The sequence below is a fragment of the Martes martes genome (genome assembly GCF_963455335.1).
Source record: "Martes martes genome assembly, chromosome: 12".
Taxonomy (NCBI): domain Eukaryota; kingdom Metazoa; phylum Chordata; class Mammalia; order Carnivora; family Mustelidae; genus Martes; species Martes martes.
Window position 1 is genome coordinate 27,586,805 of NC_137900.1, and position 27,013 is coordinate 27,613,817.

General features: G+C 36.7%; 2 protein-coding genes across 4 annotated transcripts in view; one reads left to right on the forward strand and one right to left on the reverse strand.

The window, feature by feature from the left end:
- NAA35 (N-alpha-acetyltransferase 35, NatC auxiliary subunit) overlaps positions 1-24,248 on the forward strand; it is a 96,989-nt gene extending 72,741 nt beyond the window's left edge. For both annotated transcript variants that reach the window (XM_080819944.1, XM_080819943.1), the window contains exons 14-23: positions 2,631-2,737; positions 10,210-10,276; positions 11,891-11,989; positions 12,582-12,760; positions 16,479-16,615; positions 17,479-17,546; positions 18,868-19,008; positions 19,402-19,524; positions 22,083-22,163; positions 22,830-24,248. In XM_080819944.1, coding sequence (XP_080676070.1) covers positions 2,631-2,737; positions 10,210-10,276; positions 11,891-11,989; positions 12,582-12,760; positions 16,479-16,615; positions 17,479-17,546; positions 18,868-19,008; positions 19,402-19,524; positions 22,083-22,163; positions 22,830-22,889 — 1,062 coding nt within the window. In that variant the 3' untranslated portion in view covers positions 22,890-24,248. The remainder of the gene's footprint in view (positions 1-2,630; positions 2,738-10,209; positions 10,277-11,890; positions 11,990-12,581; positions 12,761-16,478; positions 16,616-17,478; positions 17,547-18,867; positions 19,009-19,401; positions 19,525-22,082; positions 22,164-22,829) is intronic.
- Positions 24,214-27,013, reverse strand: part of GOLM1 (golgi membrane protein 1) — a 57,810-nt gene continuing 55,010 nt past the window's right edge. For both annotated transcript variants that reach the window (XM_080819947.1, XM_080819946.1), the window contains exon 10: positions 24,214-26,736. In XM_080819947.1, coding sequence (XP_080676073.1) covers positions 26,660-26,736 — 77 coding nt within the window. In that variant the 3' untranslated portion in view covers positions 24,214-26,659. The remainder of the gene's footprint in view (positions 26,737-27,013) is intronic.

Consider the following 27,013-nt stretch of genomic DNA (forward strand, 5'->3'; position numbering starts at 1 on the left):
CGTTAAAGGGAATGTACAAAAATACCTGCAGCTAACATCATACTTCATGATGGAAGATTAAATCCTTTCCTCCTAAGATTGGGAGTAAAACAAGGATATCTGCTCTCTCACTCCACTGTTTTTCAACATAGTACAGATGGTCCACAATTTAAGAGGGTTTGACTTAAGATTTATAAACTTTATGATAGTGTAAAAGGGATGTGCATTCAGTAGAAACCATACTTTATTATTTTGCATTTTGATCTTTTCAGTATGCAGTGTAATACTCTCTCGTGATGCTAGGCATGACCGGTGAGCCATAGCTCCCACTCAGCCACAGGATCATAAGGGCAAACAACTGATTTAACCCTTCTGTTTTTCACTTTTAGTATAGCATTTAATAAATTACAAGAGATATTAAGCACTTTATTATCAAATAAGCTTTGTGTTAGATGATTTTGTCCCATAGTAGGCTAATGTTCTGAGCATGTTTAAGTAGGCTAGGCTAAGCTATGATGTTCAGTATCCTAGATGTATGAAATGCATTGCAACGTAAGAGTATTTTCAACTTACAGTGGGCTTATTGTGACATAAGCCAATCATCATAAGTTGAGGGAGAGCTGTACTGGAAATTTTAACCAGTGAAAAGGCAGGAAAAAGAAATAAAAGGCATAGTTGAAAAGGGAAAAGATATGTTTTAACAGAAAACATTACTTTCTATATAGAATGTCAGGGAATCTACAAAGAAGTTCCTAGACCAGATGGGTGAGTTTAAGAAGAACAAAGGGTATGAGGTCAACACCCAACAGCAATTGTATTTCTATATATTTGCAGTGAGCAATGGGAAGTAAAAAATTTAAAAACAGTACTATTTGTAATAATGCAAAAAATGAAATACTTAGATATAAATCTAACGCCTGTTTATATGACCTATATGCTGAAAAACTACAAAGTACTGGTGAAAGAAATCAAAGACCTAAATGAATGGAGAAATACACCTTTTTTGTGGATTAGAAGAATTAATATTTCTAAGATGTTAGTTCTCCCCAGAATTTACCTACAGATTCAGAGCATTGTCAGCAAGCTGATTCTGAAATTTATATGGAAAGACAAAAGAATTAGAATAGCCAGAACAGTTGTGCAGAAAAGCAGACTTGGGGAGCTATCTGACTGCAGGACAGGTATGGTATTGGCAAAATGGATCAGTGGAACCAGAGGAGAGTCTAGAAAAGTCCTATTCTTTAATTAGGCCTTTTTTAATATAGTACTGTATACTGTTACATAGTATTTTATAGTCCTTTTTATAAGTATATAGAACTATATACTACATGGTCATATATGTGGTCAACTGATCAGTTATTAATATGGTCAGTTATTTTTGACAAAATACAAAAGCAAATCAGTGGAGTCGTACAAGAATTGGACAGACATATGCAAAAAATCTGACTCAGAATGCATCATAAATCTAAAAGGTAAAACTATAAAACTTAAAAGAAAGGATAGGAGAAAATCTTTGTGACTTTAGAAGATGGAATTCTTAGGTATGGCATCAGAAACAATTCATAAAAAATGACCAATTTAGAACTTTATTTCTGTGAAGACGTTACAAAAATGAAAAGAGATTCTACAGAATGGAGAAACCATGTGCAAATCCATGTGTGGCACAGGACTTGTATCATACGAAGAACTTTATAAACACAATAGTAAGAACAGACTACTGCTCAGTTTTTAAAATGAGCAACAATTTTAAACACTAAAGTATGAAAACATACTGAACATAATTGGTGTTAGGGATATGCAAATTAAAACCACAGTGAAATACCACTCTCCACCTTTTATAATACCTTCTTAAAAAAAAACAAAGAAAACCTACAATACCAAGTCCAGGTCAGGATACATTTACTGACAGGAATGTGAAGTGCTGTAGCCACTTTATAAAACAATTTGTCAGATTCTTACAAAATTCAATATACAAATCCCACTCCTGCTTAATATTTGCCTACGAAAAGTGAAATCCTGTGTTCTCCTGGAATCTTGTCTGCAAATGTTTATAGCTGTTTTGTTCACGATCACCCAAAACTGGAAACAACCCACATGTGTTAGGAAATCAAGGAAGGGATAGTATAGCAAATAATAAAATACACTGAAGTCATTAAGGGGAGAAACGTAAATGCAAATTATTATTAAATAATGTATTCTTTAATCATGAAATCTATTTTTCCAGTTTCAGAAAGTGTGTATGTATTCCAAAACTTTCATTAGAGACAGATTATCAACTAATATTGATAATCATTTGCTGTTTCATATTATATGAAGCCCTCTTTCTTACATATTAGCTTATTTGACATACTCAGACTGGTCAGTTCACTTTGACTAGTTTACTGTCACTATCCTGGACATGGGAAATACATGTTCTTGCACATTTTTTAATTTTCTTTCATCAGAATACATCTTAATAGGGATTAATAAGTAATACCCATTGTTGAAATAGTGATTTATTGATTGATTGATTTCCACGAGGTTTTTATACTTTAATCTCTTCTTTAATCTGCAGTATTTATAAGAAATGTGTTCATGTCATAGTAATGACAATTATATGTACAATGTATTAAAATTTGATAGCATTACTAATATATAACATTTGTTTTAAGACCACTTTCTTGGTGGATAACAAAAAGGTCTTTGGAACCCATCTCATGCAAGACATGGTGAAGGATGCACTCCGGTCTTTTGTCAGTCCTCCGGTGCTCTCCCCAAAGTAAGTACCCTAAGACTTTTTATAGTGAATGTATTTCTTAAAAGCCCCAATTCTCTGTGCTTCTTTATAGCCAAGGCATAAAAACTATTGTAATCAAATCTTCATGTAAAAAAGACCCAAAAAACTTGATCAAATTAAAATTACTTGATTTCTGCTGCATATTATTTAGATTTAAACTGAGGTTTTTGTGAGGTTGACATTAGGCCCCATAAGAGAAGAAAACCTTACAAAGAATTACCAAATTCAGTAAGTTGCATTGATTCTTACTGTGTGCAAAGCACTGTGTCAGGGAAGCACTTTGGGAATAATTATAAAAAAACAAGATAAGGTCTCTTCTCAGTGATCTGAGGCTAGATAAACATAGAAAATACAAATAATTGATCCATAAATTAACATTAGAGCAGTGGCTCTACCAGAAACATGTTGCCATAAGTAGCTGGAAGAGATTTCATGCAACAAGAAATCATTCCTTGTGTTGGCATTTTGGAAAATGAAGAGAGCTTTTCCAAAGGAGAGGGAAGAAATGTGCTGTTATTCCTCAGCAAAAAAACCCAGCATGTCTGAAGACATGGGCATATGAATTATATATTTTAAGAACAGTTAGTGGTTCAGCATTCAATTTGTTGAATAAATCTTGCCACATCTCACATAAAACTTTTTCTTCTCTTAACTTGGGATTCCCAAAAGCAAATCCTGAGACAGTTCATATCACCTTAGAAAGTATTCCAAGGAAAAACCGGCAGGGTTGTGGGCAAGTGGGACATAAAAAGGAAGAAAACCACACAGAGGTATACTTCATGGAAAGAAACTCTGATTGGGTCCTTTTGGGGAACTGTGGAGACAGTATGGGTTGCAGCTCAGAGTTGTCCTTGTCAGGGACAAAACAAAGGGAGCCTGAGAACTTACCCACACAGCAATCAGTTAAGGACTGTCTCTGGGAGGAGGTAAATTCCCAGGCATTCAGTGTTGGTTATATTCCCTGTTTCAGTCACAATAAAAGCCAAAGTCCTTATGATTGAGCCTGGGAGGTCCCATATACTCTCGTCTAGACTCCTGTTCTGATGCTTCTCCAGCTTCATCATCTCTTACCCCTCTCTCCTCATCTCCTTTGCTTCAGCCACTTTGCCCTCCTTGTTATTCTGGAAACATATAGGTTGGCTCTCACCCTGCAGCCTTTACACAGAGTCTGGGGTGGAGGGCGTTTTACAGAAATGCCCAGGACTGACTCCCTCACCATCTTCAAGTCTGTTGAAATTCACCTCAGTAAGGACTGCTTTGATTAGACTATTTAAAAAGTGCATCCTCCATGCTGCCTCAGCCCATCACTGCCTTTCTCTCTCCTATAACGACTCTCCTTACATACTATATCATTTACTTACTCGCTAGGTGAAGAAGTCTATACGTACCATACAGTTCTTCACTATGTTTATTTCTTTATTTTTTATGTTTTTTTTTCTACTATGTTTATTTCTTATTTCCCTGTCTCCTCCCTCCCACTCCCATTAGAATATAAACTCCACAAGGTCAGGGCAGGTGGTTTTGGCTCTTTGTTCATTAATGTATCACAGGTGCTAGAACGGTGTCTATAGTATGAATAGTCAGCACATGAATCTTTGTTGAATGAGTGAATAAATAAGCAAATGGGAGTTGGATAATTAAGATAGTTTGGGGTTAGACTTGAGAGTTGTGAATGGTTTGGTAAAATATGGTCTTTATTTTAGGGTCAGTGAGGAAGTGCCCAGGTTTTAAGGAGGGAATTGGCGTAGTATAGTATGTATTTTTTCAGGGGAAACAAACTGGTAGTGATAATGGGGCAAAGTGGTGAGGTAGGCTAATTCGGTACTACAAGCGAGAAATGATGAAGGATTAAACTCTGAGAATATAAAGGAGAGGACAGATTGGAAGAACATTTCAGAGGTAGAATTAATAGGACGTGGTAACTGACTCAGCAGGGGAAGGAAAGGAATAAGAAGGTAATGAAGTTGCTTTAAAAATAAAAAAAGAAAAATTAAAAAAAAAAAGACATGTCTAGTGGCATTCTTTTTCAGGATTATCTTGGCTCTTTCCCTGGTTAACCCTTTATTGGATATTTGGTTTGAAAATATTATCACCTGTTCTGTAGGTTGCCTTTTTGTTTTGTTGATTGTTTGCTGAACAGGAGCTTTTCCCTCTGATGTAATCCCACTGTTTATTTTTGCTTTTGTTGCCTTTGCTTTTGGTGCAAAACCAAAAAATTGTTACCAGCATCAATGTGAAGGAGCTTATCCCCTGTGCTTTCTTCTAATACACAGTTTCAGGTCTTACATAGAAAAGTATTTTTATGCTCTTTAATCCATTTGAGTCAGTTTTTGTGCATGGTGTAAAATAAGGATCCAGTGTTTACTTTTACGTGTGGCTCTCCAGAATTCCCAGTATTATTTATCGAAGAGACTGTCTTTTCCCCATTGTGTATTCTTGACTTGTTTGTCAAAAATTAATTGACCATATACAATTGCTTTTTTCCCCCTTGGCTCTCTGTTCTGTTTTATTGATCTGTGTGTCTGTTTTTATGCCAGTATCATTCTGTTTTGATTACTGTAGCTTTTTTAGTATAGTTCGAAATCAGGAATTGTGATACCTCTCGCTTTTTTATTCTTTGGGTATTCAGGGTGTTTTGTGGTTTCATATAAATTTTAGGATTGTTTTCTCTGTGTCTGTGAAACATGCTATTTGAATTTCAATGATGATTGCATTGACTCTAGAAATCACTTTGGGTAATATGGACATTTTAACAATATTCTTCCAACCAAGAAGCACAGAATATCTTTCCATTTATTTCTGTCTTCAGTTTCTTTAATCAATATCTTACAGTTTTTAATGTATACATCTTTCACCTCCTTGGTTAAATTTATTCCTGAGTATTTTATTCTTTTTGGTGCTGTTATAAATGGTGTTGTTTTCTTAATTTCTCTGATAGTTTATTATTATGTATAGAAATACAACAGATTTTCATATATTGATTTCTGTACCCTGCAACTTTACTAACATTATTAGTTCTAACAGTTTTTTTGATAGAATCTTAAGGTGTTTCTACATATAATATGTCATCTGCAAATGGAGACAAAAGTTATTTTAAAATTTATAATTAAATATATTAAAGATTCAGATGTATAAACTGACAACTACCTATACTGCCATCCATTTTAAGCAACATTTTTACTTGGTTATTATAAATTTCCCTTTTGGAGGATTGATAAAACTTGATAAATACTTAATGTATATTTATATGAATTAATAAATTTTATCAGTTCCCTTTTGTAATAAATACAGTAAGTTGGTACCTGGTATTGCCAGGAACCTTGTTGGGTTCTAGCGGAAAGAAAAACATATCTCCTAACAGGGAGCTTATAGTCTGGTGGGAAAGACTGAACGGTAGACAAATATATAATGTGAGGTCATGGTAAGTGCTTTGTAGAAAGATAAAGGGATTGATGGATGTCTTAGGCATGATAGTTGTGGAAGACCTGTTGCAGGTGGTACATGAGAGTGAACTGAGGGAGTGAGCCATGCAGAATCAGGGGTGGGGCTTCCTGACAGTCAGCAACATCTGTAAGGTCCCAGAGTAGGGCTGAGTTTAAGTATCAAGGAGCAGCTAATTTTAATGAATTAAGTTATTAGAGATAACCTCTAAATGAGCAATTCTCAACCATTTTTGTATTGAAACACCTTTACATTTAAAAGTAATAGTAAAGACCAAAATAGCTTTTGTTTATGTAGGTCATATATATTGCTACCTACTGTTTTAGAAATTAAAGGAATACTTTAAAGGTATTTTTTTTAAAAATAAGAAACCTATTACATTAATATGAATAACATCTTTATGGAAAATAACTGTTTTTAAGAAAAATTAATGAGGAAAGTGACAGTTTTACATCTTTGCAAACCTCTTTTCTGTCTCTCTTAATAGAAGATAGCTGAATTATTTTGACCTTCTGCTTTCAGTCTGTTGTAATATTGCGTGCCACGTATTCTGGAAACAACCGCTGTACACTTATGAGAGAATGAGTACAAAAAGAAAATAACATCTTAATATTGTGAGAATAGTTTCAACCTTGTATCCCCTGGAAAGCATCCCCAGGTAACCATCCCCACCAGGGGAACCTGGGCCACATTTTGCAAACTACTCCCTGCAATTTCAAATCCTCCCTCACCCCATCCCTTCCTCCCACTCTGGTTATAGAGGTGACTACTGCACTACAGTTTGTGTCTCACTCTTATGAATGCTTGTACACTTCACCCAAATATGTGTATCTGGAAATGATACATCCATTTATTTTATCTATTTTAAGACTTCACGTAAATACCACACTGTATACATCCTTTTGCAACATGATTTTTTTCATTCAACATTAGGGTTTTGAAATCATCCAGTTTGATCCATGCAGACTTACTTTACTCATTAAAATCCACCCTTTGAACATATTGAATTTGTTTTGTTGTTTCTCTACAATTGGATTTAAGTTGTTTCTAATTTATTGATGTTGAAAACAGAGCTGGGGGCACCTGGATGGCTCAGTTGATTGTGTGCCTAACTCTTGATTTTGGCTCAGGTTGTGATCTCAGGGTCCTGGGATTGAGCCCCATATCTGACTCCCTGCTCAGCGGAGAGCCTGCTTCTCCCTCTCCCTGCTTGTGCACTCTCGCTCGCTCTCTCTGTGCGCTCTCTCTCTCTCTCTCTCTCTCTCTCGCTGTCTCTCTCTCAAATAAATAAATAAAATCTTTCAAAAAACAAAAACTGAAATTAATTGCTGATCATAGAGTGTGTACATCTTCAACTTTGCTAGTTTTGCTGAATTGCTTTCTGAAATAATTAAACCAATTTGTATGCCAGAAAACAGTATATATGAATTCTAGTTTTCCCATACTTTGTTTGGACTTCGTCATTATCAGAGTTAAGAGTTTCTGACAATTTGATGTATGTGAAATATTGTCTAAGTCTAATTTGCCTTTTTTCCTTTTCTGTTTAACAGTCTTCCTTTAGCACTTTTATTATTAGCCATTTAATTACAGTTCAACCTACATTGTCTGAGGATTCCATATTTGCAAATCTTGCTTACTTGCTAAAATATATTTGTAACCCTCAGTGGGTATTTGCTCCACTCTTGCTGAATTTGCCAACATGTGCAGAACAGCAAAAAAATCTGAGTCATCCAGTGTTGAACAAGGCAACTCTGTAACAGCTCTATTAGATGCCATTTCTTCACATTTCTGTCCCTTTTTTGGTGATTTCATAGTTTCAAATGGCCTCCATGTGTAATTATGTGCTGTCTAGTATTCCTTAGCACAAGAAGGCTGTAGTATGCCTTCCAGAGAGAGTATGTGTGTTAGATAAGCTTCACTCAGGCCTGACTTTGCTAATGATTCAGCAATGTACATTACATAAGGCATCTTTCAAGTTCTATAGTGATCAGTTGATGAAAATGGTGTCACCAGAGGCTGGCAGGAACCTAACCCTGTATTTTACCCTAGCTGCAGTGTTTCTGTGTTGTCATTCAGTGTCCACCACAACTGTAAAGAACAGAACTAGCATGAGTACCAAAAATTGACTGTATATATAACAAAGTTCATTGCATGATAATCTGTAAATGTTATTCCACTCATTTTTAAAAAGATTTTATTTTATTTTAGAGAGGGAGAGAAGGAGAACATGGGGATGGGCAAAGAAGAGGGAAAGAATTTCAAGCAGACGTCTAACTGAGCATGGAGCCTGATGTGGGGCTTGATCCCACAACCCTGAGATCATGACCTGAGCCAAAACCAAGAGTGGGACCCTTAGCTGACTGAGCCACTCAGGCTCCCCTGTTATTCCACTGTCTTAAATTCCAGTGTTACAGATAAGAAAGGTGATCCTGAAAAAAAAATAAACATGATCCTTATCAGATTCTTTTTTTTCCCTTCACAAATGATTTGACACTTTCTTCTGGAAGATTGTAAAGTTTCTTTTCTTTTTTTCTTTTTCTTTTTTGAGTTTAAGGGATTTACCAGAATGTACATCTGTCATTTTCAGCTAATCCTGTCAGGAACTCAGTCATTAAAGCCTGAGGTCTTCCAATCAGTAATTATCCTTTATTACTTTTTATGTAATTCTTCCTTCACCTTCATCTGTTTTTTTTTTTAGAGCTCCTTATATACTAAGTCCTCTAGATCTCTTCTCCACATTCTCCATATTTATCTCTTTTATTTATATTTATGTATATTTCTCTCTTTTGTTATTTTTGCCATGATGTGAGAAAGTTCTTCCTCTTGACCTTCAAGGTTTTAGTGAGTGTCTTTCTTCTATTGAATTTTTAAATTTGAAAATCCTAATTTTTGGATCCAGAAAATCTTTTTTTTTTTAAGATTTTATTTATTTATTTGACAGAGATCACAAGTAGGCAGAGAGGCAGGCAGAGAGAAGAGGAAGCAGGCTCCCTGCTGAGCAGAAAGCCCGATGCGGGGCTCAATCCCAGGACCCTGAGATCATGACCTGAGCCGAAGGCAGAGGCTTTAACCCACTGAGCCACCCAGGCGCCCCCAGAAAATCTTTTTTTAAGAGCTTTATCTTAATCACCTTTTCTCTTGCCACCACCTGTTCCAGGCATTCTGCTTTTTCTTTTCACTTGGCTGCTGCGTTGTACTGTCATTTTCCATTGCATGATTATGGCTCTGTTTATCTCTGATGCTCTGGTCAGATTATACAGTTACGGCAAACACTGAGGAATAGTACGTTGTCTGCTCCTGTCCATGCACCAGGAGAGTCTTTGCTTTTCCCCATCTTCTTAGGTGCAAAGGACTACTGACCTCCCACCTCAGGGATGGAAAAAAACAATCTTCCCATCTCTTCAGCCCCTGTATTTCCTCTAGGGCTAGGCAGGTAGCAGATCCTCCCAGACTGTGCTCAGGCGGGCTTTAGTCAAGAAGTGATGCTATTAACTGAGATAAGGAGCACCACAAGGAGACCACTGCATGAGGAGAGAAGTTCAGGTACCAGAAATTTATAGGTGATGATTTTGGCCAGTGGTTGGAAATGTGGATACATCTTTAAAAAATTAGGATTCTGTATGGTATTTTCTTTGTAATTACTATTATGAGCACAGTCCCAGGAGAATGTCAGTTGTAGAAAAATAAATAGCATTGCAGTAGGGTTATAAAAAAGTGGCACTTTGGAATTTTTCTTCTCTTGTTAATTTCATCTTGTTGGATTCAACTCTGTCCGAAGATAGAGCTGAAAGAGTTGAAAACAGTGTACATTTATGTGAATAACACAGTGATAGTGAAATATTTCCTAATCAAATGCTAGTTTTTATTTTTTTTCTAATGCTAGTTTTTAATTTAGTAATGTATTTGATTCCATTTTCTCTTTTTCCCCACCTTCTTTGTTGGTATCACCTATAGTAATCACTGCTGCTTTTTGTAGGCCAAATAGTTTGATTTTAATGAGTATTATTTTACAGGTGCTGCCTGTATAATAATCACCAGGCTAAGGACTGTATTGACTCCTTTGTTACTCACTGTGTTCGGGTAAGAGCTACAATTTTGGACCATTATGATGGATACTTTAAAAATTGTGGGGTGTAATTCCTTCAGTAGCATTAATTTGTGTTATTTTTTTATCTGACATTTCTTACTCATTTTCATTGAATAAATAAAAAATTTCTGTCTCCTCTTACACTCAAGTAGATAGCTCTCTAACCTGAAGTCTTCCCAGCAGGTTGTTAGATACTGCGGCACTTTTGATGTCTTCACTATAACCCCCAGGGACCACAGTATAAGTTGTACACATTTTTTGTAAATGGGCACAAAAACTACTTATTAAACAAGGAATGTTTATAAAAGTCCCAGATACCTTCTCTTTATAGTACTTTAATGAACAGGATTATAGTAAAATTAAAATTATTGATGTAGACGAGATCACAAGTTTTTTTCAAATCTCAGGGAATTAGAAAAAAATACAAATCTTGTAGTGGATTAAATTAATCATAAATCATTTTTATTTAATTATATAAACATTTCTCTTGGAGAACTGAAGCAGTCAGTTTTGGGTGCCTAATTCCAGTTACTAAAATATGTATATACATACATATAAGAAGACAGCATGGGATGGTGAAAGAACTAAAAGGCCAGATTTCATTTTTATCATTAATATTTTATCATTATCATACAGGTCACTTTACTTTTCTATACACTTCCCAGTCTTTAAAAAGTGAGGTGTTAATATTGCCCCTATGCTTCTTAGAGGCTAGTTGTTGATCAAGTGAGATAATATCTGTCAAACTGTACAAATTTAAAATTATGCCTTTTAATTTATGTTTCTTAAATCAGAGCATCCTACCATTCATGTGTACTGTCTGATTAGTGAAGTATTATAATATTTTATTATGTAGAATAGGAATAGAAGTTTCTAGAGAACAACTGACCCTTGAACAGCACGGATTTGAACCATACAAGTCCACTCATACACAGATTTTCTTCGATATAGTAACAGTACTATAAATGCATTTTGTTTTTCTTAGGATTTTCTTAATAACATTTTCTTTTTTCTAGCTTACTTTATTGAAAGAATACAGTATATAATACATACACAAAATAGGAGTTAACTGACTGTGTATATGTTCTCAGTAAGGCTTCCAGTCAACAGCAGGCTATTAGTAGTTAAGTTTTTGGAGAGTCAAAGGTTATACATGGATTTTTGACTGTATGGGGTATAAGTGCCCCTAACATTTGTGTTATTCAGGGTTCAACTGTATTAGCCCTTATTCGAGCCTTATAATTGTTCTGGTGTGTTTAAAGCAGCACAGAAATGTCACCCTTGAACGTTGGCTTATAGCGGGAAATAAGCAGAAAAGAAATTATTCTCTTAAAATCTAAAGATCAAAATAAGATATTTTTGCCATATGAAAACAAGTTTCATTAACAGCTACTTTCTTCTGGCTGTTGATAAATTCTCATATTGAGTTTCCTTAAAAAGAAATGCCTGTAAGAAATATGCCTATATCAGAAATATGCACAGTCCTGATTATTAAATCCACAGTATTTTTCCCCCCTTAAACTCCATTTTGAAAATTTGGAATGTTAATTTTCTTTAGTGCCAAGTAGTTTTATGTTGACAGTTAAAAAACTGTATATGTCTTACAGCCCTTCTGTAGTCTTATTCAGATCCACGGACATAATAGGGCTCGACAGAGAGATAAGCTTGGTCATATTCTTGAGGAATTTGCTACCTTGCAGGATGAGGTAAGAGCCCACAAGTTGTCCTCCCTTCCAGAATTAAGATATTCAGGTACCTTGATCAGATTTTTAAAAAATAATTCTTTGGGATGATATTTTGACTGTTTAATTTTTCAATGTGATGATTTTATTTTTAACTTCAGTGTAAGAGTTTCATGTATCAAAGAAAGAGTTTACAAAAAGAGAAAATAATCCAAACTGAGAAACATCTTAAATTATTTCTTGGATAATCAGAATAAATTATAAAATATATGTAGAACTATGGTTTTACAACAGGTTCACATTCTAATAAAATTTTTAACCTGTAAGTAGCAATATTAATTGGTAACATAACTTAAGTCCTGAAGTCAATATTTTGTATTTTTGTCTTATAAAGTGTCTTTTTAGTTTAAGGAGTATTTACACAAACGTTATCCACTGTAAAATAAGAAGTTTAAATCTAACCAAAAATGTTTTGAAAGTGCAAGTTCTTTATGTGATAAGTTTTACATTTTCTGCTTAAATGCTATTTTAGCTGGTTTGGTTTGTTTGTTTGTTTGTTTTAATTCTCTCATTACCTTGAAAAGAAAGTCAATGTTACAACATTTTATTCTGATAGGCAGAGAAGGTTGATGCAGCCCTTCACACTATGCTGTTGAAACAGGAACCCCAAAGGCAACATCTGGCCTGTTTAGGTACCTGGGTCCTTTATCATAACCTTCGAATTATGATCCAGTATCTTCTGAGTGGCTTTGAATTGGAGCTCTACAGCATGCACGAGTACTACTACATATATTGGTAAGAGAACAGCATGAGTTAAAATTGGCGGTGGGTAGAGTAGATAAGATCTGAGAGAGCATCTGTAGAACAGAAGATAATTTCAGGGTACTTTTTCATTTAATGTATTTTAACTTTAGTTGTGGGATAGTTGGAAAATAACTACTAAAAATTAGAGCCAGATCATCTTGAACATCTATCTGTAAGTGCTATAACAGCATACAAATACATTTTTTCCCAGCTATTGAGTATTTATTTAAAAGTTAATAAAAGTGGCTCCAAAGTAAATGGATTAATTGAAGAGCTTTCATTTATTTCTAGAGAGAAAAATTAACATACATTTAGTCCTGACTTTAGTGATGCTGGGTGCTAGCTGTAGAATGTACTTAACTGAATTAAAGTTCAAAATCTGAACCAGATCTTTCCTCTGAGAAGAAACTGTGGCTAAGATTATCATTGGGAGCGTAACTGTTGCAAGCTGCTACCCTGGGGATATATCTCAGGAGCTTGGAAAGAGCTGATAAGGGATCACCATCCTCAGCCAATAGTTCTTCACTTTCATTTGAGGATGAGAAACCTAGTAAGAGGATGCTTGGAAATACTGTAGGCATGGGAAAGCTGCCACAGGAAAAAAAAAATAAATTCAGAGCCAGTGGATCTTTTTCTTAGTCTGGCCAAGGATGGTGGTAATTTATTAAAATAATAACCAGTGTTGCTCATGACAAACAGCTAAGTTTAGTGTATAAGATCTTAACTTGGTTCATCTTTTTTTTTTTTTTTTTAAGATTTTATTTATTTATTTGACAGACAGAGATCACAAGCAGGCATAGAGGCAGGCAGAGAGAGAGGAGAAAGCAGGCTCCCCGTGGAGCAGTGAGTCCAATGTGGGGCTCGATCCCAGGACCCTGGGATCATGACCCGAGCTGAAGGCGCAGAGGCTTTAACCCACTGAGCCACCCAGGCACCCCAACATGGTTCATCTTTTAACTCATATTTGAATTATTTAACATAGTAGATTAAGATACTGTATATTCCTTGGAATCACTGCTATAAGGGAAGGAAAGTAATTCTCTTCCACACTGACACATGGTTTTGTTATCATGGCTGCTAGAGCTCCTAACATATAACTCCTTTGGCTGTGAAACTTGAATTTGAACATGAACTAAAGTAATATGAGGATAATATTATTCGGTATACTCTCCAATATTTATGTAGGTAACAACTCTTACCAACAGGTGTTGAAATAGCTATTTGGGATACGTTTTGTTACTAACTCAGTGGACACAGTATTCAGACCAGACATTTTGTAGGGGAACACGCTCAGATTCTTTCTCTGAGGTTTGAGGCAGCTAATGGGAAGCTTTTGTGCCCTTGATTCCTCAAAATAAAATTTTTATATGCTTTTTGGCACAAAGAATTGGGCTCTTAATTTGGCAAATGAATGATAACCACATAAACACTCCATTAGAAATGTATCTGCATATTTGAGCAATTCATTTCTTTTTTTAATGAAAGAAATTTTAGTTTTTGCCTATAAATACCCTTGTGGTCTATTTTCATGTTAGTTTTAACTGCTTTTCAATTTCAAAATTATAGATTGGGCTCCAGCATTTTCACAAGATAAGCTTCTTGTTGTTACTGTTCATGAATATAAGCATTCCTAAAACATGTGGGTGCTTAAAAATGAATAGTAGAAAACACTGATTCTTAAACTTTACAGTGCTTATGGGGACTAAGGCTTGGTCCTTTGAGATCCTCATTCAGTAGATCTGGGATAGGACCCAGTCATTTGCATTTCTAACTAGTTCTGGTGACATTGCTGCTGATACAGAGATCACAATTTGAGAACCACTGGTCTAGAATATCTGTACTCTGACTCTTCTTAGATATAACTGTGTATTAATTTTGATAATGCCTTTACTAAAAGCTCACAGCGATATCTGATATTCGATAAGAAAAGCCTGACTTGGGGCGCCTGGGTGGCTCAGTGGGTTAAAACCTCTGCCTTCGGCTCAGGTCATGATCCCAAGATCCTGGGATCGAGCCCCGCATCGGGCTCTCTGCTCGGCAGGGAGCCTGCTTCCCTTCCTCTCTCTGCCTGCCTCTCTGCCTACTTGTGATCTGTCAAATAAATAAATAAAATCTTTAAAAAAAAAAAAAAAAAAAAAAAAAAGAAAAGCCTGACTTGTGCCAACTCTATCCTTCACTCATCAGTCCTTGTATTCGTATTTGGAAGGTAGAAGGCAGCATTAATCCCTGTAGAAATCCTCTCACTGAGTTAAGATACAGACCCTCAGATTTTATAGTGTGATTCGGGGGGGGGGTGCTGGGAATCATTTGTACCCTGTAAAAGGATACTCTAAATGCTTTTCTTAAATTCATTGTCAGGAATTATTTTCTCTTCATGTGAACTGTTTGTTTTTGTTTTGTTTTGTTTTGTTTTATGAAATAAAACTGTAATTCCCAGTTTACCCTCATTGCCAGGAAGCACAGTGCTCAGTTTGGCTTTAAAATAGAGCACCTAATCCATTCCAGGCATTTTGGAGGGATTTTTTTGGTTTTTGTTTTTTGCCAGTACAGTTTTGATTTATTGACTGTGGGGCCTTTGTTACAACAAAAAGGAACTATGTTTATCCTCAGGTGTATCTTTTGACTAGTTATTGTTTTATTTTAAATTTTCTTTCTCTCTTTTTTTTTCTTTTCTTTTTCTTATTTTTTTTGGTGGGAGGGTACATGTTTTAATATTGTAAACTGCCTTACAACTTTCTAGAGAATTTTAGAGATAGGCATTATATGTTCATCCTTGATAATAATAAGCTTCCTAATAAATCTTTGATTTTTAGGTTAATGTAGTAGTGTTTCTTAATTTAATATAGATTATAGTATAAACTGTATATATTCATATTCTAGATTTGAACCTTTTTTTCTGGGCATTGGAGAGTGTAATGTTGGTTAAGCTTCTAAAAAGTTAGTATTGGATGGAATAATCTGTTTCATGTTTAATTTATTGAATGAACTCAAGTAAATTGTAAGTCTGAATGTTCTTAGTTTTTAGAATGCTTTGGTATAATGCCTATAATTTTACATTTTTTCCTCTGTATTTGCTTTCTCTTGGAGTTAATGGGAAAATAAAATATTTTCTTAATAGGCTGAGGTGAAGTGTGTCCTGATATAATAAAAAAAATCATTTAATGAGCATTCATTTGATGAATTTATATATAAATTTTTATATATATTTATATTTTTATATTTTATATATTAAAATATAAAATATATTTATATATTTTAAAATATATTTATATATTTATATATTTATATATTTATATATTTTAAAATATAAAATATATTTATATATTTTAAAATATAAAATATATTGATATATTTTATATTTTTATATATTATATATATACTTATATATATAAATATATATATCTGACATATATAAATATAATTATCAAGAAGTCTTTTGAAGGTTGTAAAGTGTGTATCATTGTAGGAAATTAAGCATATTTTCAGCATTGTCCAGCAATATAAGGCTACAAGAAAGGAAAAAATCATTTGTAATGCTAATTTCTTATAAAATCTAATCTGTTAATTATCTAGTTGGATAATTGGTGGTTTGTTTTTTTTTTTACTTTTAAAGCAGTATTAAAGATCTCTTTATTAATACCAGTACTTGTAGTGATAAAGCTATCTCATTTAGACATCTTCCATTAACTAACATTTGGTACCCTTGAAGGTATCTGTCAGAATTCCTTTATGCATGGTTGATGTCGACATTAAGTCGTGCTGATGGCTCTCAGATGGCGGAGGAAAGGATCATGGAAGAGCAGCAGAAAGGCCGGAGCAGTAAAAAAACAAAAAAAAAGAAGAAAGGTACCGGGGATTATTTTTAAATTTAAGAAGTAACTAACATTGGAGTACACTTTAATTTCTACAAACAGATGAAGAACTGCCTACGCCTTGTTATGGGTGAATTAGTCCTTATATCTCAGTTCTTGCCCATCTTCTCTTCAGAAAGTATAAGGTAGAAAGTGAATCCCAGTGTTAGTGACCCAAGCCTCTTTGGTGCCTTCCCTTGCTTTTCTTTTACTTCTTTGCTAGTCTATGTGTTAGAAGACCTTAGGACAAGAAGTAGCCACATGGAATGTGTAAGCAGGATGAGTCAAGGAACAAGGCAGCAGGAGACCCTTGATCTTTTGACAGAAGGCTGACCACTTGGAGGGGAGTCGATCTGGAGCTGTGCTGTTACAGTGGCACAGAAAGATGATCACAGACAGCCTTGGTGCAACACCCAAAGCCCAGGAGGAGAAAGAAATGTTTCAAAGGCGCTGCTCTCTTGATCACTAGCAGAAGGCTACAGATATTGCTACAAATGCTACAAAATATTACTGTGTATTTCATTAGGATTTCAACATTTTGGGTGGGCTTTTAAATAACTGTATGGGTGGGTTTTCTATTTCAGAAATTAAGTCTGCATGGTGAATTCAAAAGTTAAAATTATTTCATACTAGAATTTTATGGTATTACTTATTTAGAGAATGTGGCTTTTTAAAAAGCCTTTCAGTTATATTTTATTTTTTGTAGATTTGGGCCATAAACTAAAATTTAACCTATCGGAACAAACTTTGAATTTTTAATTTAGTAAACAAGGTGGAAGTTTTTTTACAATTATATTTTCTCCTGCAGTAATGCAAGAGGAGGGGGAAAACTGTGGATAATTTTCTTTTTAATTATAGTTCGCCCCTTGAGCCGAGAGATTACAATGAGCCAGGCATATCAGAACATGTGTGCTGGGATGTTTAAAGTAAGTTGTCACAAATGAAGTTGTCTTTGCTTTTTAACTACATTGCTGTTACATAGTTTAATTAAAATGGACTCTTCTGTGATTCTTTCCAGATTCTAATTTCACCTTTGTGTTTACTCTCTGCTTAAAGTTTACCTTTTTTCCAAGTCTAGTTTTCATTAATTTGTTTAGCAAGTATTTGTAGACAAGGACTAATTTAACACACTTGCCATGTGTCACATATCTTCTGAATACATTTAAGAACACCAAGTCTAATCAGATGTGATCCTTGTCTCAGGTATCTAGGTAATGACAGGTCAGGTGATATGTGTGACACAAGTAATAAGAGAAGGCAGAGTTTATTTATTTATTTATTTTTTTAAATTTATTTAACAGACAGAGATCACAAGTAGGCAGAGAGACAGGCAGAGAGAGAGGGGGGAAGCAGGCTCCCCGCTGAGCAGAGAGCCCGATGTGGGGCTCGATCCCAGGACCCTGAGATCATGACCTGAGCTGAAGGCAGAGGCTTTAACCCACTGAGCCACCCAGGTGACCCAGGCAGAGTTTATTTCTGATTCATGATCAGAAAAGGTTTCTTGGAAGAGATGGAGTTTGTATTTCTTTAGGAGCATATTAGGAAGAGGGTAGGCTCCACAATGAATGGCTTAACCAAGCATTTTCAGGAGTTAGCAAGCGCTCTTTTTTTTTTTTTTTTTTTTTAAAGATTGTATTTATTTATTTGACAGAGATCACAAGTAGGCAGAGAGACAGACGGGGTGGCGGGGGGGAGCAGACTCCCTGCTGAGCAGAGAGCTGGATGCGGGGCTCAATCCCAGGACTCTGGGATCATGACCCGAGCCAAAGGCAGAGGCTTTAACCCACTGAGCCACCCAGGCGCCCCACAGGTGCTAACTCTTAAGTTGTACTTGGCAATTCAGGAAATTGAGGCAGCTTATATTAAAATATATAAAACAGAACGTGGACTTCTGTTTGAGAAACAGGACCTATGCTTTTCTTATTATAATAGGACTTCTTTTCCTAAGAAACTTTCACTTGGTTTCAAAGCAACTGTAAAAGCATGTGTCATAGCAGAATAATGTGCATGTGTTACAATTTCACTGGGAAAAGTAGTAATGGATTAAACACTGGAACTTGAAAAATTTTTATGTGAATATGGCATATAACATAAAAATGAATACTAAAGCCAGTTTTTCTCTTCCTGATTGCTGAACCTTAAAATTGTTTTAACTCTGTAAATAGCTGTTTCTTGTTTTCTACTCTGTTTTAATGAGGAATTCGCTTTTTCAAATTGATAGAATCTTCTATTTTCTTTTTCCTTTAGACCATGGTAGCATTTGACATGGATGGCAAAGTACGAAAACCCAAGTTTGAGCTTGATAGTGAACAAGTTCGATATGAGCACAGATTTGCTCCATTCAACAGTGTAATGACACCACCGCCGGTGCACTATCTGCAGTTCAAGGTGACTCTGCTCACTAAAGCAATTGTAAAGGCAGTAGTCTTAGACTGGCTTAGAGATACGCTGTTTGTACCTAGCCGTTTCGTTAAAATAGTCAAATCAGACTATTATTGGACCAGTGACAAGGTGATAAAAGAGTTTTAATTCCTGTGAAAATTATTTGGCTCTCTCTGGATGCACTCGTTCCATTAAGAGTTATTTTAAGTATGGGGATAAGATGAGGTAATTGGGAATTGAATATTATGTAGGGAAAAATAGGGACATGTGTCAAGTGTTTGCTTTAGTGTCTATATATGAATCATGAGTCGGGGCAGAATTCTTAATTATAAAAGCTGTTTTAGAGTTTTTCATATTAAACATGTTTTGAATAATATAGTATTCCACCCCCCTTTTTAGGAAATGTCTGACCTCAATAAATACAGCCCTCCTCCTCAGTCTCCAGAACTGTATGTGGCAGCTAGTAAGCACTTTCAGCAGGCAAAAATGATCCTGGAAAATATCCCAAACCCAGACCATGAGGTAAGCGGTCACGGTAATTCTGGAGGAAAAGCTTGGCAGGAAATACGTATCTTACTACTGGATGATAAATGAACCTTACAGTGTTAATAGTGAAGCCTGTCATGTTTCTGGCAAGGATTTTAAGTGGCTTTGCTAACCTAACCTTGTAAGACTTAAAATCAGCTCATGAAAGCAAGTAGCTCCTTTGTGTAAATTTAGAGATCAATGCAGAGAAATTAAGACATAGAACCACAAAGTGAGTAGGAGGAACAGAAATAGGATTCAGAGTGATCCAAAGTTTAGAAATGGTGACATTCAAAATTTTTTATTTTAATATATAGTTTATGATATTAAAATCTAATTATATAAATCTTAAAAATATAACTTCCAGTTATCACAGGAAGTAAAAACCTTATTCCACTTGACCATTTAAAATAGAGCCTACTGTTCAAAAACTTTGTTTTGACATACTATCCTATAGACCTTAGAACTTGCAGAATCCGAAGTTGCAGCCACTGGTTGCAGTATTATGCCTGATAATACTGACATGCATGTATTCTGCAAATGAGAATGCTTTGCGTATAACACTCAGACTGCTGGGGGGAGTATATCTTGGTACAACCTCCATGGAAGGGAAGTTAATACCAGTTACCTGTTAAAAAAAGCACAGATGCTTAGGCCAAGCAGTTCTCCTGCTTGGGGTTTATCTAACACATGTGCACATGTGGGCAGTGAGGGAAGCAAGTTGCTAACACACAAGAGTCCTCATTGCAGCAGGATTCTCAGAGCGAAGAAGTGAGGAAACTTCACTGCCCCTCAACAGAGACTGTCAAATGAGTGATAAATCATACCAGACTGCGGAGTCTTGAAAAGAACACAGAAGGTTGTTACATACTGTAATGGAATGTTCTTCAAAGAGCGAAGCACTAAACGTGTATAGTATGTTGCCGTTTCAGTCGAAAGGGACCCAGGGATTGTGTGTGTGTGCAAATTTATCTCCAGAACTAGATGTGAGAATTGATAACAATGTTTGTTTCTTGGGAGGGGAGTCTTGGGAAACAGGGATAGGAGAGAGATGACTTTTATGTTCTGTATAATCGTGTAATAAAATACAAGGGGGAATGTAAAAATTAGAGGAAGGTACCTATAATAGATGGCATACGTCTTTCAGTGAACTTAATTCGTTTACTCAGCAAATATTTGTTGAATGTCTACTATGGCTGCAGCCCTGTGGTAAAAACTAGTGAAGAAAACTAGACAAATCTCGGCCCTCTTAAGGGTAGAGGTTGTAGACAGTAAGTAAGTTATCTTGGGTACTAGAAGATCATAAAGACTATGAAGAAAAATCAAGCTGGGAATGGAGATAGTGCATACTGTAAGGAGGCGGCAACGGATTAGGCTTTTTTAAGGCGGCCTGTGAGCAAATCTCTGAAGAAGGTGAAAAAGCAGGTCACATGGCCACTGCGGATGGAGCCGAATGGGCAGAGGGATCTGCACATGTAAAGGAAGGCCCCGAGGGTATGAACTGGTGTGGCCGGAGTGGGATGAACAAGGGGTGCTCACATGAGTGACCAGATTGGATTTTTGTTCTGAAGGTTCACTCTGGCCCCTGTGGTGAAAGTAGATGGTGGTAGGGGCAAAGGTGGGAGCAGGGAGCCAGTGGAGGCCACAGCAGTCATCTGGCGAGAGAGGACGTGGACGGTGGAGGGATCCGAAGCAAGTTGGACTGATTGTGGGTGAGGAAAAGAGGAGTTAAGGAGGACTTTGGATTTGGACCTCAGCCTCTGGGTGGATGGAAGCAGTGGAAGAGGCTGCAAGTGGATCCGGAGCTGGTAGGAGACTGGGCTGAGGAGTTAGGAGCTCAGGTTGGGACGTGCCTGTTGGACGCCCAGACGCGGCGGTCATGTGGACAGGCGGATGTGTTAGCTGGGGCTGAGGAGAAGCTGTTCCAAACTTGTGGCGAGATGTGTTTCTGGAGAGAAGTCAGTCAGCAACCAGGAGCAGTGGGAACTTCTTTCTTCAGGTTGCACGTTACTCCCTCTTCAGAGGAATGCAGCCTTCCACTCAGTCCTCTGCTGTTCATTTGTTCAGGTGAAACCTTTCAGGTGAGTGTAGTCAGGAGTGACAGGAAACATAGGACACCTCCTACTCACTGGCGTGGTTTTAAGCTCGGAGTATGTATTGGGTCACTTAGTAATCCTCCCAGCAGGTCTGTGCGGTGGTGGCGAGTCTGTCCCCATGCTTATAGATGCAGAAACTGGGGAACAGAGAGGCTAGAGAACTTGCCAGAGGTTTGCTAGCTTGTACCCGATGTCTGAGCACTCCAGCTGTGTAGTCTGGGCCGCACGTGCTCCGCTGCTGCCTTTGCGGCCGAATGCTCTTCAGGCTTGGTGAGAGCAGACCCGGGGCCCCACGGCTGACCCATGCAGAGCTCTCTGTGGTCATGGAAAAGTGTGTCTGTTCATGTTAAGTCGCCTTAATAAAATATCAACATTTACCTTGTGCAAAGCTCCTATATTATAAAGACATTTTGACTCTGAATTTTATGTTTTGATAGCTTAATGTTGCTCATTGTTTAGGTCAATAGAATTTTAAAGGTTGCCAAACCCAACTTTGTGGTCATGAAGTTATTGGCAGGAGGACACAAAAAGGAATCTAAGGTAAGCGCATTGTGGGGAAAGTAAATGGGCATTAAATTATTGTAGAACTTTAAAAAAAAAATCATCCCTTTAAAAGAGGTTTGGTGGCAGAAAAATAACTAGAGCTTGCCCTTTTATTTTGAAACTTAGAGATTTTATTGATATAAAATTTCTAAAGTCTGCCCTTCCATTCCCCTCCGTTGTGTAAATTACTGTGAGTAAAACAGAAAAACAGAAAATGTGTGAAAACAAATTTATTATGGGAGAGGTATTTAAAAAGTCCTCTGCCTGTGGAAAAGTTAATGCTTCAGTAATTAAAGGCTTTGCTCAGTGGCTCGAGAAATGGTAAATTCTGTCAACTTTCCTTGCTGATGTTCTGTCAACCTGTGTGCTGCCAAGCATTGGCGTACCACATGGACCTTGTGTCTGACGACTCCCACTGCGTCTTGCTATCGGCCTTCCTCAGCTTCTGCCTTGCTTTACTAGAGGCGGTTTCGTTGCTCAGTACTGTCCATACCCAGAACTGTCCATGACCCAGGAACTGAACAGTGTGCTGACTCATTCCCCTTTCCTGTGATTTAAGTCCATTTGCCTTTGTTAACTATTCGACTTTGATAAACCCAGAGATGAGCTCATTGTTTTCCCTCCAGATTTGTAAATACATTTGTTTCTTTTCTGCCTTTACAGGTTCCTCCTGAATTTGATTTCTCTGCTCACAAATACTTTCCTGTTGTGAAACTTGTTTGAGAGACATTGAAAAGGGGATATCAAGGGGCAGAATCTACTTTCAGATTTTAAGGGGATCGATCCATCGTCAGTCTCAGCACATAACGTGAAGTGAAATGGATTTCTTGGATAACAGCCTATTATAAGAGATACTTTTAATTTGACAGCCTTATACGACGTGAATGAAAACTGCTGTTTTAAAGTGGTTTGTTATGTTCCATGGATGAAACTGGGCTTACTGAATGCAGTGAACGTTATATGGTTTTATTACAGATTTAATCATAAATCATTTTTTATGAATGAGTGAAAATAGTGTTTGTAAAGGTTAATAAATTTCTTGACAAAAAATGCACTACTGGAAATGAAAAACAACAGCACTTTGTTGATGCATGTTAAGAACTGAAGGTATTTACTCGAGTAGTTCAGATTATTCAAAAGTTTCAAAACAAGGGATTGATCAAACACTTGAACGGGGTTTTGGCAAAATACATTTAAAAGGGAATGGGTGGGGGGAACCTCTAAACTGTCTAGGGAGACTGAATTACATGGGGATTGTGATTTTGTGTGTCATGATGTCTTAAATTCTATACCTATAAGAATATAGAGTTTTTTTTAAAACATCCTTTAACTGTTCATTTTGGCACTTTGAAAACATTCTCCATAATGTTTGCTAGTGACGTTATTTGAGAGGTGGGAATGTGTAGATTGTTAATTCTTAGAGTTAGGTTTCAGGGTGGCATACTTTTTGTTCACTACTAAATATTCAGTTTAACCCATGCAGTGTTTTCAAGTGGGGATCTTTCCATTATCCACTGGCTTCAGACTTAAAAGGTATAGGTGGATGTACCTTTTAAGTGCCCAGTGCTAGAGGCCCTACCCTTCCTTTCCTGTTCAATCCTCTTCCTGGCTCATGCTGCCATGGATTTTTATTCTGTATTAGATGGCTAAGGCCTTGGTTTATAAAACTCGTTATATGAAATTTACACATAAATTTAAATATTTCAAGTCCTTTAACTTCCCCAGAGGTGTGTTTCACAGGCACACCAGTAAGGATGGAAGCATTTTACTTGAGCTTTTTCAGAAGTGCATGTGATGATACCAACTTTGAGTAATCCTTCAATCTATGCATTATCACCAACTTTGAGTAATCCTTCAATCTATACATTATTGGAATTTTATAAGCCAGTTTTTAGGGATAGTGGCTCAGTACACTTTAAGTATTGCTCTGTGCTGAGAAATAGTACACAAACATTTAAATACACAATAAAGCTATTTCCCCAACTTTGATACTAATGAACATTTTCAGAGTCTAACAATGTAAAGAAGAAAAAAACAGCCTACAATTCATGGAAACTTTTTTAATTTTTTGTAAAATTCAGAGACAAGTATTAGAAGTTGTTGAGAATTCTATAAACTATCAGTTATTTATAATAATCTCTTAGTGGGAGTAGACCAAGCCCTTGGGCCTTAAAGGCTCCTGAATTCACACTTGTCTTGCACCACTCCAGGTTCTGCTGAGAACAGATAACCAACTACTACCCATTAAAACAATCATGCCAGTTACTGATCTAGTTATTTCATGACCACACACTGACTTAACACATATTGGTTTATTTCTCAAATTCCATCACATGAAAGTACATTAAGTATTTGCAGTGCTCTCATTACTCAAGAAATCTGAGTATTGTGCAGGGAATCTGCAGTCCCATCTGCAGAAGAAAAGATGAGTCATCACATTCCTGTCTACATACCATTTGAGAATACAGAGGAGGTGTAAATTAAAGAGCTCACACCTATTAAAAATTGGAATAGCTGCTGACTAAAAAGACCAAAGTAGGGGGTTTGCCATCTATTTACGTATTACACAGGTTTTTGTTTTGCTTTAAAAAAAAAAAAAAAAAAGCCACGTCACCTCTATAAATTGTTGCCTCAGAACAGGTGCCTGTGTGATGTCAAGGTAAGCCAGTGGTAAGAAAGCGTGACTGTCTGGAGGGATCGCTCACAGTACACACCTCCTGAACGAATGGCCTTTGGTGCCTCTGTACATGAAGATGGAAACAGCATGGTTATTTTTTACTTATATTGATGTCCCATCTCAGTCCACAAGGTTTAAGGCAGACCACCACTCTTGATCCATGATTTGCAAGCTGATTCTTCAGGGACCCAATAGGAAAACAAAGCAGCTGAACAGTCTTGTTTCTCAGAACTCTTTGCCCACTAATTAAAATGAAATGAATAGACGCTTTATTGAAAAAGCAAGAGAGACTGTTAACCGTAAGGCTAAGACACAAAGGGAATCTTACAAAGCTATTTTTAACACCCTTCTTTAGTTGTCTTTTCTGGGTAGAAAGTTTAATCTTAGTAATTAAGTAAAAAGATAACCTATAGAGTAGCATTCACATTGGAGATCTTAACCTGAATGCAAACCAGATCCCGCCTTCAGTGCTAGCCAGGGGCACTGTGAGTCCAGACCAGGTGAGGGGCCTGGCATGCGGCTCATCAGCTGTCCAGCCTGTGGCATAGCCCTGTAACTTCTCCGGCCCCCGTTTCCTCTCCAAAGTTAACTGATTATACCAGGTGGTCTGAGGCTCCTGCATCTCAAATCTGGTGACTTGTATTTAATAAGCATCACCACCCTCTTACCCTTAAGAACTGAGCATCCTGAGTATGAATCTGCCAGTCATTTGTAAGTGGCAAGAGCCTATTTACTGGAAGTACTGAGAAGCAACTCAATTTGAATTACAATTAGTCCTTTATCAAATTAACATTAACTTTTGATAGTCATTTGCCACAAGCCAAATGTATGGACTATGGCAAAAACAACTGTTGCATTTCTCTTGCCTTTCTAAATTCTCCCCCTGTGTAACACTGTATATACTCTTAACATCAGCTTCCTCTTTTTTCCCTATGATGGTGCAGTGGGCAGTCTGTCCACAGCAAACATGCCCCCACAGTGCTGTGCTGCCCCCCCACCCTGCCACAGGCCCCAGGGTCATCTCTGCTTTGACCCTGTTCTGTCTAAAGTCTGACCCACTCATGGCTCTTGGTAATATAGACTTAATACAAAAGATTTTGCTTTGTCCACACATTACTAAGCAAAGTGAAAATAGATCACAAATGTTCAAATTACAAGTCACTTAGAAGCATTTTTGTACGTTAATGACAGGTTATACAAGTATTTTTTTTTTAATTCTCACATAAAATGCCTTTGTATATAGACTTGTTTAAAACTGTTGCTAGTGATGTTTGTGTTAACAGTTTTGTGCTCCAGGCCCCTGATTATCTGAACCAGAAGTGGGCACATGAGAGCATAAGCCAGTATCGTTCAGCACTGACCTGGGAGAACAGAAATATCGGGTTGCTACTGGCCACTCGGCACAGCATGTGAAGAAGGACACCAGAGGGACCAGAGAAGCATTCTCAGGTGTGGCGGGTCTCTTGGTGTCAGAAGACAGACTCCTCCTGCAGGCTTTGATTTTTTTTTAAAGTTACATTCCAGAATTTCTGAAGCACCACTGTCACCATACTTGGAGAGCTTGGGTTCTATTTTTGATGTTGATCTTCTCATACCTATCAGCTGACAAATTTTGACACCTTAGTATAAACACCTTGAAAATACCCCCCAAAACCATCTACAACACAATCATTTTCCTACATAAAGTACATATTAAAACTCCACAATAATCATCTTTAGATGTATATTTTACTTAGGACATTTCACAGTATTCATCCCCTCATAAATATTTTGTAGTGATTTCTCTTCAATCCTGAGGTATAGGATTCCAGTTGATTCAGAGTGTTTGGTTCTTCTTTTCACGCTGATCAAGTAAATTTATCATGTCTCCTTTCTGATTTTCAGCATTAAGAACTAAAAAAGAAAAAATAAATAAAAACCATAATCTAATATTAAAATATTTAGGAAAACCAGCCAGGCAGGTTCTATTTGACCTGAGTATATAGAGACTGCCTCATCAAGAGGACAGTATCTCCCACAGCAACATAATGGGGAACTGCATTCCTAATCAAGGACAAGATAGTGAAGAGACTACATGTATAGCCAACATGGTGCCATGAAATAAAGCTGTAACACCTAAAAACTTACTATTTAAAATAATGAAATAATGCCCCATGTCTTCATTACTCAT